Source organism: Salmo salar, chromosome ssa22 (assembly GCF_905237065.1).
Source record: "Salmo salar chromosome ssa22, Ssal_v3.1, whole genome shotgun sequence".
NCBI classification, from domain to species: domain Eukaryota; kingdom Metazoa; phylum Chordata; class Actinopteri; order Salmoniformes; family Salmonidae; genus Salmo; species Salmo salar.
In genome coordinates this window covers 39601559-39614539 of record NC_059463.1, presented here as the reverse complement: position 1 = coordinate 39614539, position 12981 = coordinate 39601559, and the positions used below count along the sequence as shown (strand labels likewise).

The 12981-nt window shown below is 43.4% G+C and overlaps 1 protein-coding gene across 4 annotated transcripts in view; it reads left to right on the top strand.

The window, feature by feature from the left end:
- grm2b (glutamate receptor, metabotropic 2b) overlaps positions 1-12713 on the top strand; it is a 58534-nt gene extending 45821 nt beyond the window's left edge. For all 4 annotated transcript variants that reach the window (XM_014167809.2, XM_014167805.2, XM_014167804.2 and 1 more), the window contains 10 exons: positions 917-1186; positions 1357-1536; positions 1752-2142; positions 3104-3222; positions 3482-3646; positions 5938-6051; positions 6180-6611; positions 6903-7142; positions 9098-9293; positions 11332-12713. In XM_014167809.2, coding sequence (XP_014023284.1) covers positions 917-1186; positions 1357-1536; positions 1752-2142; positions 3104-3222; positions 3482-3646; positions 5938-6051; positions 6180-6611; positions 6903-7142; positions 9098-9293; positions 11332-11417 — 2193 coding nt within the window. In that variant the 3' untranslated portion in view covers positions 11418-12713. The remainder of the gene's footprint in view (positions 1-916; positions 1187-1356; positions 1537-1751; positions 2143-3103; positions 3223-3481; positions 3647-5937; positions 6052-6179; positions 6612-6902; positions 7143-9097; positions 9294-11331) is intronic.
- Positions 12714-12981: the final 268 nt, after the last annotated feature.

Genomic DNA, 12981 nt, shown 5'->3' with positions numbered 1-12981 from the left:
GGCCCTGTAGACAGCAGAAGCTTTTCAAAAGAGAATCCTCCAAGGTACAGAGATACAGTAGAGATAGGCATTTTTGGACTGGGGCTGCAGAGATAAAGACATAGACATTTTTGGACAGCAGAAGATTTTCTTAAGAGGGTCCTCTGAGGTGTAGAGATATTAAAGATGTATGCTAGTCTGCTAACCCAAATGGCACCCTATTCCCTATTTAGTGCACTACTTTTGGCCAGAGCCAATATATAGGGAATAAGGTGCCACTTAGGAAGCAGTCATAGACACCTTTGGACTGGGGCTGCGGATCTGATATCACTCCCTGATAAATTAGCTCTGAAAACAGAGAGAATGGTGTGCTGCAGTTGTTTTGTTAGTTTACTTGTAAAATATGTGTGCCGGTTGAGATCACCTAACCAAAGGCGGGCACTGTCTATCATATATATCTCCTACAACCATACAGAGGCTGGAGCCATTGTCACTATGTGAGTCATTTAAATGAGAACTGAGATGATTATAGTCCATGTGAATTTGACATGAGGAAGAAGCTCTCTTACGGTGTTTAGCACATGTAAGTGTAGGTGGTGAATGTCTGGGACTAGCTAACATAGTTTATACCTTCCTCTCTCCCTCTCTCCATACCTCCTTCTCTCTCTCTCTCTCGCTCTCTCCCTCCCTCTCTCTCTCCCTCCCTCTCTCCTACTTCCCTTCCTTCCTTCCTTCCTTCCTTCCTTCCTTCCTTCCTTCCTTCCTTCCTTCCTTCCTTCCTTCCTTCCTTCCTTCCTTCCTTCCTTCCTTCCTTCCTTCCTTCCTTCCTTCCTCCCTCCCTCCCTCCCTCCATCCCTCTCCGTCTTTCACTCCCTCCCTCCCTCCCTCCCTCCCTCCCTCCCTCCCTCCCTCCCTCCCTCCCTCCCTCCCTCACCAGGTGGCCAACCTCCTCCGCCTCTTCCAGATCCCTCAGATCAGCTATGCCTCCACCAGCGCCAAGCTCAGTGACAAGTCTCGCTACGACTACTTTGCCCGCACCGTGCCGCCTGATTTCTACCAGGCCAAGGCCATCGCCGAGATCCTGCGCTACTTCAACTGGACCTACGTGTCCACTGTGGCATCTGAGGGCGACTACGGCGAGACGGGCATCGATGCATTCCAGCAGGAGGCCCGTGCCCGCCAAATCTGCATCGCCACCTCGGCTAAGGTCAGCCGGTTGTTATTTGTTTGTTTGTTGCTGTTGTTGCTGTTGTTGCCCCTGTCACAGCTAAATAATTAATATAGTGTAAATGATTCAATAGTGTTGAAGACTACTGTGTCTTATTGTAACATGCAATGATTATAAGTTAGTGCATAATTAATTTGTTGGTCAAACAGGTGAGTCGCTCGATGAACCGGTTCAGCTACGACCAGGTGATCCGCTCGCTGCAGCAGAAGTCCAACGCCAAGGTGGTCATCCTGTTCACACGCAGTGAGGATGCCAGGGAGCTGCTGGTGGCTGCCGCGCGCATGAACAGCACCTTCACTTGGGTGGCCAGCGATGGCTGGGGGGCGCAGGTAGGGTCTGGTAGTCCATTCAAAAATGGTTGATTCCCGATTCCCTAACAATTATAGAACTAATTCCTGTGTAATAATCGATTCCCGTCATTTTACTGCTATTTTCGATAAAATGTCATGTTTTGTGACTGTGATTTTGGTAACTGCAGATGTAAGTTAAGTAAGAAATGTTATGTTTTCATTCCAATTAATTATAAAATGTGAATGATTTTCAGGAGAGCGTGGTGAGGGGAAGCGAGACGGCAGCAGAGGGGGCCTTCACCATCGAGCTGGCCTCTTACCCCATCCGGGAGTTTGCAGACTACTTCACCAAGCTGAACCCCTACACTAACACACGGAACCCCTGGTTCAGAGAATTCTGGGAGCACCGCTTCGACTGTAGTCTCACGGAGCCTGGTTGTAGCGAACACAGTCTGCGGGACGGCAAGTTTGAGCAGGAGTCCAAGATCATGTTTGTAGTCAACGCGGTGTATGCCATGGCTCATGCCCTGCATAATATGAGGCAGGCGGTGTGCCTACCCAATGCCACCAAGATATGTGATGCCATGAAACCAGGCACTGGGAAGAGGTTCTATAGAGACTTCATCCTCAAGGCCAAGTTTGATGGTGAGTGAAGTGGTCAACAATAGAAATAGCATTACCAGAAGGGGCCAACACCATTCTTGTAAATATTCCATAATGGGTGGACCGGTGGCCATATTGAGTGCACCCAATTCTGTGGGTAATGTAATTCAATTTCTATGGCCTTAACAGCCATATAAGGTCAGGTGACTTGATTACTGTCTATATCACAATGTTAGCCTATACTTCATTCACCACACAAGTTTAGATATACTATAGAATGAAACTATCTTTGCCACTCATAATGTTTATCTTACTTTTCTTATTTCAATGTAATAACACACAGAAGGTAAGCGCTCTGCAAGCAGCTCAGAATCACAGAGTAATCCTATTATTACCCTGAGCTTCTCCTAGAATGATGTCTAAATATAATTGAGTATTACATTTTTTTATTTAATCATGAATATTGGCAAATTGGAGCAATTTGAAACCAATGCTAATCTGGATTGAGCATGAGATTGGTTTTTCAGTTGATGTTGTGTCCCTGTGGAGTTGAGAAAGGTTTGGTGAAGATTCAATTTGCAGTGATAAAACATGAATTAACATCTATGGGATCATCAGTAACAAATAGAGACTGAGTAAGATGCTTAGCAAGCCACCTGCAGTATTTTGAGAACATGCCTCATGAATGGATGTTTGCATTAAAGGAATTAATTAAAAAGAAAACGGATTCGATGAAGGAAATATTTACATAATATCTAAGTATGTGAGAAAAATGTTTTACTACATATTAAAACTCAATATCTAACTAAAGAGGAGGGGTTTTCTTTCCTCTTAAATGTCATAATTTATATATTTCTGTTTCCTCTCATCTGAAACCCTGAAGAAGGCATCACACCCTATAACAATAATAATCATAATAACAATATAGAAGCATTTCTGAAATCTATTTCCATTGTCCAAGACAAGATTGGCTGAATATTATCCACTCTTCTGTTTCCCTCAGCTCCCTTCAGACCTGCGGACACGGAAAACATGGTGCGTTTCGACGCCTACGGAGACAGTCTGGGCCGCTACAACATCTTCCACTACCACAAAGAGGAGGATAAATACGTGTACAGGAAGGTATGTAGCTCTCCATCCAGGGGTGCTGTACTGCGGCTGACCATGTGCCTCTCACCGTGTGTGTGTGTGTGTGTGTGTGTGTGTGTGTGTGTGTGTGTGTGTGTGTGTGTGTGTGTGTGTGTGTGTGTGTGTGTGTGTGTGTGTGTGTGTGTGTGTGTGTGTGTGTGTGTGTGTGTGTGTGTGTGTGCGCTCGCGATACTTGGTTAAAACAGAAATGTTTTAACCAAGTATCTCTCCTCTCCACTCCTGTTCTCTAAAGGTGGGCTACTGGGCCCAGGGCCTCATCCTAAACACCAGCCAGGTGCCATGGAGGGGCCCGGGCGAGGGGCCCCCCACCTCCCAGTGCAGCGACCCCTGTAGGAAGAACGAGGTGAAGAGCATGCAGCCTGGAGACGTGTGCTGCTGGATCTGCATCCCCTGCCAGGTAATACATCCACAAGCAAGGAGAGAAGAGTGTAAGAGATTACACTATTCTGTCATTGTATAGTTTATCTTCTGTTAGTCAGCATCTCACTTTGAGGGTGTGTTCCACCCGACACCATTCATTTCTACCAGTTGAAAATACACTACCTTATTTTTTTCAGATTTAAGTTTAGGGTTAGGATAGGGCTGTTGCTGCAGTGACCATGTTACCGCCACACTGGCAGTGATGAGTCATGACTGCAGTAAAATTAAGTGTGACCATTGAGTCATGGTAATATCCTTTTATGCACTCTGGACATGCTTTGGTAGTACCCAACTTGCTAACTACCATCAGGTCCTAATGGCCTGGTACTCAGGGCTCTATTGTCCCTCCATTGGGTTCTAATGGCCTGGTACTCAGGGCTCTATTGTCTCTCCATCAGGTCCCAATGGCCTGGTACTCAGGGCTCTATTGTCTCTCCCTTTAGGTCCTAATGGCCTGGTACTCAGGGCTCTATTGTCCCTCCATCAGGTCCTAATGGCCTGGTACTCAGGGCTCTATTGTCTCTCCATCAGGTGCTAATGGCCTGGTACTCAGGGCTCTATTGCCCCTTCATTAGGTCCTAATGGACTGGTACTCAGGGCTCTATTGTCCCTCTAACCACTCTGACATCAATGCAAATGCCTTTGAAAATCACATCAAACACATCAGAACAGTCGACCTATAGTACTTTTAAAACTCACCTCACTGTGATGATCAATTTGAAGAAAGAAGTTCAACAGCAGGTTGAAACAGTGTAAAACATGGTTGTTGTGATGTTGTTTCAAAGCCTAACACAACTAAATGGACAGCGCTTTCTAAGGTGATGATTAATTCAAAACGCATATTAGAGCTTATTGATATGCATAGGCTTATGAGCCTAAGCCAACAAAAAAAGCGGAATAAAAATTGTGATTGTGCCGTTATACCATACATAACCAACTGCATATTACACATGGCAGAAAAACCTAAAACAAAACTGATTTTAAGATGTCTTTGGTACATAATTGGTCTAGCCTTTGAGTGTGAACTATATTATTATGCATACTGGATGGACTGGTTACCTTATGCTACGCTCCAACATTTCTATCCATGAGCCTGGGGGAGAACATATTGAGTGATACGATACCTTCAGTTATACAGAATATCTCTCCACCATGTGTTTCCATCTCCTCTCTCTCCTTTATTCCTTTATTGAGCATGCAGACAGACTGTCAACAGTTTAGTGAAATATGTTTAGTTGCGAAAACATGTTACTATTGATGTTCCTGAGCAGAATTAATTACTGGGTAGCTGCAGGAACAAGGTTTGAGAGCCCGTGGCATACAGAGTTTGGGCGGAATATCACCTGTCGGTCATCAAGGGCATGCTCCTCAAACAGTGGCTGATGCATGGAGGGAAATAAGTCTTCTTATATTTTTCAGTTGTTCATATCAGTTGTTCATATTAAGCACAGCTCCATTATGAAACCGAAGTAGCCTACAAAACAGATTGTCAGGAAAGCGCACGGCCTCCATTTGCTATTTGAGTGTGAATGGAGGCCCCTGCCCCTGTTCCTGCCCATTTGATAATGGGCCATTCTAAATCTAAACTAATTTTACATATTAGTGAAGACAAGATTAAATTGAGAATAGTCTGAGGGGTGAAAATATGATCACTTGATGAGAGAACAGCTGTGCAGCCTGTGGCAAGGAACAAAGCGCAAGTTTTTTATGTCACTTTCTAAAATCATCAATAACCTATAGTCGCACCATGCAGCCCATATATGACATTCTAAGGATTGTATTATTCACAACAAAAATTGACAAATGACTCTAAATGTAGCATATAGGACCTGTTTCAAATGATCACTTTTATGCTCAATTTAGCCACTTCATATGCTCACTCGCTCCTTTCTATTTAATTCAGCTAAGTTCAATGATATTCTTCTTACTATAAAATCAGATAAAACTAAGTAATGGCACCGGACTTCTAAGCATATCTTGTCTGCTAAATGAACAAGCAAACAGACTATGGCATGGAACATAGCCAGTTAACATACAGTAGGCCAACTCATATTCTGTCTGTTCTTCAGAAATACATTTACTTCATATCATAATGACTAATAAATAATAGATTTATTGTGATGGTGTATATTAAATTGATTTATTAGACTTTTTTAAATGTAGATGTTCCAAAGGCGCTCATCAAATATTGTCGATAGTTAGTTTAACAACTACTGAACATCTACAAACCATCTATTTGGGACTATACACTTCATTTCCCCCTGCCAGCCCTACCAGTACCTGCTGGATGAATTCACCTGTGCGGACTGTAGCTTTGGACAGTGGCCCCAGGCCAACCTGACAGGCTGTTTCGACCTGCCAGAGGAGTACATCCGCTGGGAGGTACTGTCACTGTCTTCCCTCTCCCTCCTTTTGCTGCTATTTTCTTCCCTTTTTAAAAAAATTCTGTAAAGTGTTTTGCAACGTATACATGTGAAATAACACTTTAAATAAACCTTGATTTGATTTAGGATGCCTGGGCTATTGGGCCGGTGACCATCTCCTGCCTGGGCATGTTGTGTACCCTCTCCGTGGTGGGCCTATTCTTCAAACACAACGACACCCCAGTGGTCAAAGCCAGCGGGCGGGAGCTGTCCTACATCCTCCTGCTGGGGGTTCTGATGTGCTACAGCATGACCTTCATCTACATCGCCAAGCCCTCCACGGCTGTGTGTACCCTACGTCGACTCGGCCTGGGTACCTCCTTTGCCGTGTGCTACTCGGCGCTCCTCACCAAGACCAACCGCATTGCGCGGATATTCAGCGGGGTGAAGGACGGGGCCACACGGCCACGGTTCATCAGCCCGGCCTCCCAGGTGGCTATCTGTGGCGGGCTGATCTCCTGTCAGCTCCTGGTGGCCTTGGTCTGGCTCCTGGTGGAGATGCCTGGCGTCAGGAAGGAGGTGGGTGTAACAGAGTTGGATTCCTAACCCCCAGCCTGAAATGTTTCCACTCATGCTGTCAAATCATTTGCTTTTCTATAGAGTAATAAGGCATTGTCAAGCGGGCGGTCATGTGTGTTTGCAAGGCGGAGGATCTCAGTGAGGGACAGGGACGGAAGCTATACTGTTAAGCAAGCACAATGACAGTGACGCCTGTCACAAGAGCATAGAGATATAATACTATTCTATATTAATATACTGTTCACTACTCAATATAGCTAATACTATTCTATTATATTTAATTATATGGAGGTGAGCCCCGAGAGGAGGGATATAGTCACCCTAAAGTGCAACAGCAAGGACTCCAGCATGCTGGCTGCTCTGGCCTACAACTGCATCCTCATCGTCCTCTGCACGGTCTATGCCTTCAAGACCAGGAAGTGCCCCGAGAACTTCAACGAGGCCAAGTTCATTGGGTTCACCATGTACACCACCTGTATCATCTGGCTGGCCTTCCAGCCCATCTTCTATGTAACGGCCAGCGACTACAGGGTGAGTGGGAATAATAGACTCCAATTAGGGTTGTAAAAATGCTGGTAACTTTTCCAAAAGGTCCAGGTTTTCCAGAAATCCTGGTTGGAGGTTTTCGGATTTCCTGCTTATTCCCTCCAGAGTTCAAGAATCTTCTAAACAGGATTTTTGGACAACTTAGGAATTTTATGAAAGTTACCGTAATTTATGCAACCCCAACTCCAATATATTGTAATGAAATGGACTAGAATGAGTTAATTGTGCTTATCAACACTAGGGTCAGTACGATATGAATGACAGTGGGTGTCTTTTTTCCCAGATCATTATTTAAAAAAAATCTATAAGTCCTTGAATGTGTCATAGCGTACCAAAGGATCTAGGTGACATACATACATTCCTTTTGATCATCACCTTCCTCTGTGTCTCATCAAAGGACTGTATTTCTTTTCATGTGTCGTAGAGATGCTTTAAAGACAAGAACAAAGACACTGGAGATAGAGATACCCAGTCTTGATTATGTGGGCATTAAACCCCAGTTTTAATAGGCACATATAGTATAGTCACATCGACTGTTACTGAGAAGACAAAGACATTCTCCAAATTATTTTCTGTATCTAATCTAAAACTGCAGTATTGCCATTGCAATACCTTATATTACGATGTGAAAAGTAATTATGTTTTTCCCTCTTATAATGTCGACAGTGAAATGTACAGGAGATTCAACCAGGGCATTTTGATAGGAAGACTCTTGTTCCCAATGTCCCTTTTCTAATAAGGCATTTAGATAGGAAGACTTGTTCCCAGCGTCCCTCTTCTGCAGTGGCTTGAGAAAGTAATCAACCCCCTTGGCATTTTTCCTATTTTGTTGTCTTACAACCTGGAATTAAAATATATTTTGGGGGGGTTTGTATCATTTGATTTACACAACACGCCTACCACTTGGAGATGCAAAATAATTTTTTTGTGAGACAAACAAGAAATAAGACAACAAAACAGAAAACTTGAGCGTGCATAACTATTCCCCCCCCAAAAGTCAATACTTTGTAGAGCCACCTTTTGCAGCAATTACAGCTGCAAGTCTCTTGGGGTATGTCTCTATAAGCTTGGCACATCTAGCCACTGGGATTTTTGCCCATTCTTCAAGGCAAAACTGCTCCAGCTCCTTAAAGTTGGATGGGTTCCGCTGGTGTACAGCAATCTTTAAGTCATACCACAGATTATCAATTGGATTTAGGTCTGGGCTTTGACTAGGCCATTCCAAGACATTTAAATGTTTCCCCTTAAACAACTCAAGTGTTGCTTTAGCAGTATGCTTAGGGTCATTATCCTGCTGGAAGGTGAACCTCCATCCCAGTCTCAAATTTCTGGAAGATTGAAACAGGTTTCCCTCAAGAATTCCCCTGTATTTAACGCCATCCATCATTCCTTCAATTCTGACCAGTTTCCAAGTACCAGCAGTTGGGCTGGTCTTCCTGCATTTTAAATATGGTTTAGATAAAACATTGCAGAGATATTCTCACATGAAAAACAAGCTGCCTTGTTCATTCAATTGTGATGAACCTGGAGTCTTCCAGACATTCATAATTTCAGCCAGTGCTTCCAGCAATATTTACATTACATTTTAGTCATTTAGCAGACGCTCTTATCCAGAGTAACTTGAAATTAGTGAATTCATCTTAAGATAACTAGGTGAGACAACAACACATCACAATCGTATCAAGTACATTTTCTCTCCAAAAAATATTTATCAGCAAAGTTAGTAGGAAATAACATGCATTTTCTAGTTTTCCTCGCTCTCTCCTGCTTTCTCCTTCCCTTTCTCCCGCTTCTCTCTTAAACTCAAGGCTATTGATTTAATCTAGTACTAGTCCTGTCAGTCCGAGTGGCTCTGTGGTGCTGGCTGGGCTGCCTCAAAATGTCCAGTGAGTCCCGTTCACTCTAACCCAACCTCCTCTCTCTCAATCTACCCCGTGCAGGTTCAGACAACCACCATGTGCATCTCTGTCAGTCTGAGTGGGTCGGTGGTGCTGGGTTGTCTCTTTGCTCCTAAGGTCCACATCATCTTATTCCAGCCCCAGAAGAACGTGACAACGCTGAGAGTGGCTGCCAACCGTTTTGGGGCCACAGTCAAATCAGCATCGGCGTCTGCCCCCAGCTCTAGCTCCTGGAAAGGTAACGTCTCTATCACTACTAAATTGGTTTTAGCTTTTTCTAAACAACCATTAACATTTATTTTTGTCATCACATATAAATCGTACAATCAGCTCAAAGTTTCAGTCATTTTTGGTAAGCCATCAACTGAAACATACTGCACATCTACTGCTATTTATGATTTCATTATATTCAGATTATATTGATATTTGTACTGCACTGTTGAGGGAGCTTGCAAGTAAGCATTTCGCTGCATCATTTATACCTGTTGTAAACAGTGTGTGACGAGTATGTTGTGTTTGCCATACTATAGGCCTATGGAAAAGTAGAACACCACAAACTTCTCACAAAAACAGATCCCTTGGTTCAATATTTTTTTGCTTTAATCAATGTGAAAAACTAAGTCATACCTACACTTTATAACTAGTCTGTTAATTTGGTATTTTATTGAAAATATACTGCTAAAAAAAATAAAGGGAACACTTAAACAACACAATGTAACTCCAAGTCAATCACACTTCTGTGAAATCAAACTGTCCACTTAGGAAGCAACACTGATTGACAATAAATTCCACATGCTGTTGTGCAAATGGAATAGACAACAGGTGGAAATTATAGGCAATTAGCAAGACACCCCCAATAAAGGAGTGGTTCTGCAGGTGGTAACCACAGACCACTTCTCAGTTCCTATGCTTCCTGGCTGATGTTTTGGTCACTTTTGAATGCTGGCGGTGCTTTCACTCTAGTGATAGCATGAGACGGAGACTACAACCCACACAAGTGGCTCAGGTAGTGCAGCTCATCAAGGATGGCACATCAATGCGAGCTGTGGCAAGAAGGTTTGCTGTGTCTGTCAGCGTAGTGTCCAGAGCATGGAGGCGCTACCAGGAGACAGGCCAGTACATCAGGAGACGTGGAGGAGGCCATAGGAGGGCAACAACCGAGCAGCAGGACCGCTACCTCCGCCTTTGTGCAAGGAGGAGCACTGCCAGAGCCCTGCAAAATGACCTCCAGCAGGCCACAAATGTGCATGTGTCTGCTCAAACGGTCAGAAACAGACTCCATGAGGGTGGTATGAGGGCCCGACGTCCACAGGAGGAGGTTGTGCTTACAGCCCAACACCGTGCAGGACGTTTGGCATTTGCCAGAGAACACCAAGATTGGCAAATTCGCCACTGGCGCCCTGTGCTCTTCACAGATGAAAGCAGGTTCACACTGAGCACATGTGACAGACGTGACAGAGTCTGGAAACGCCGTGGAGAACGTTCTGCTGCCTGCAACATCCTCCAGCATGACCAGTTTGGCGGTGGGTCAGTCATGGTGTGGGGTGGCATTTCTTTGGGGGGCCGCACAGCCCTCCATGTGCTCGCCAGAGGTAGCCTGACTGCCATTAGGTACCGAGATGAGATCCTCAGACCCCTTGTGAGACCATATGCTGGTGCGGTTGGCCCTGGGTTCCTCCTAATGCAAGACAATGCTAGACCTCATGTGGCTGGAGTGTGTCAGCAGTTCCTGCAAGAGGAAGGCATTGATGCTATGGACTGGCCCGCCCGTTCCCCAGACCTGAATCCAATTGAGCACATCTGGGACATCATGTCTCGCTCCATCCACCAACGCCACGTTGCACCATAGACTGTCCAGGAGTTGGCGGATGCTTTAGTCCAGGTCTGGGAGGAGATCCCTCAGGAGACCATCCGCCACCTCATCAGGAGCATGCCCAGGCATTGTAGGGAGGTCATACAGGCACGTGGAGGCCACACACACTACTGAGCCTCATTTTGACTTGTTTTAAGGACATTACATCAAAGTTGGATCAGCCTGTAGTGTGGTTTTCCACTTTAATTTTGAGTGTGACTCCAAATCCAGACCTCCATGGGTTGATAAATTGGATTTCCATTGATTATTTTTGTGTGATTTTGTTGTCAGCACATTCAACTATGTAAACAAAAAAGTATTTACTAAGATTATTTCATTCATTCAGATCTAGGATGTGTTATTTTAGTGTTCCCTTTATTTTTTTGAGCAGTGTATGTTACCCTCTATTCTCGTTCTTTTCCAGCATCAGCCTCTACCAGTGTGCCAACAGCGGTAACAACAGTCTGTAACGGTCGTGAGGTAGTGGACTCCACTACGTCCTCTTTGTGAAGAAGGTTGAGCTGCTTGTATCATTCCTCTGTCCTGAGAACAACACAAACCACAATTCCATCCAAATTCATCCCCTCTCATACAACAAGGCTGCTGTCATATCTAAGTCCCATTTACAGTAGAGACCAGTAGAGTCTGTCTATTCGGACAGAGGGAAGGCCAGGATGCACCTAACTGTGAAAGATAAATTATGTGACTATACTTAGGAGTGTTACGTAATGTAGGACTGTAAAGCATTTTTGTATAGATTTAACAGTACGTGATTGATTTTACTTGGTTTCAAGATAGACTTGTCGTTGAATGCACTGCTGTATGCCTTGCTGTCAGTACAGAGAATCAGTCTTATGAATGAGGTGGTTCATCTGAAGCGATCATGGTGTCATAACAAAAGGTTGTTCTTATCTTGTCCTTACAGTGCTGTGAATGCGATATCAAAATATTATTTTTCTCTTTGACTAGAATATTATTAATACATAACACTTATTGAATTAATTTGGCCCCTTGTTTTTAAACCACATTTGAATGATATGAACCATAGTGAAAGTGATGATTAAAAACTAGCCTACTATCAGTATAAAGGACAATGTTTTAATGTAGACTTTGGTGAACCAGTTTGTGCTTTCTTGTAATTTATGTAAATAAATGGTGTTATTTTTTAATTATTAAAACATAAAATGCTATTGTGTATTTTGTTCACAGCAGTCTCTAGGCAGTTTTGATGGTAGCTCGACAGGAGGGATTAAAGCAATCATTGCCGATGGGTATTTGTACATACATCAAGCGTTCCGGACAGAAGCAGTCTACACTAGTGTTTCTCAACCTCATTTTTGCCAGGGACTGGCAAGCTCAGGTCCTTCCTGCTTTGGGGACTGCTTAATTTACAACTAGCAATGGACTAAATCAGTGTTATTAGCTAACCGTCTCAGACACCAGTGAACATCATCCCAGCCCGGGGACCTAGAGAAACATTACACCCAATCTGTTTGAAATGACTATTGGATGTAACATCTACACGCCTACATATTCTCTCTCACAGTGGTTTCTGAGACAGCAGCAATGAACTGTAGAAGAGCAGCTAGCTTGTCTTAATTACCTGAAATGTATTCTCCTTTCCTTAAACCGTATGGTGTTCATGTTTTTGTTATTCACCCAATGTTCGCGGGTCTGATGGATTTATGTAAAAATACTTAATACTTAGTTGACATATCAATTACAAGCAATAAAGACAGCATACATGGTTAATATTTGCCATTTACCTCTGCTAGATTACATTTATCAATAAAATCACTATTCATATTTGTTTTTATAAAATGTGATTTTTTTTAAACAAAAATCAATTCTAATCAAGACACGGGTGGAATAAATCATGTTTATCTTGAACAAATATAAATTAAACAAGGCTTTCATCCTTATTGATGTTTATTGCTTTGCACTGAAGGACAAATTTTACATACAGTATTTTATGGAAATGATAAATGAGCCCCATTGAACACAAATTAAGGCTGGTCTACACACCACATGAGTTTTACTGAGTGTGTGTGCTGCAAATGTATTTCTTGCACTT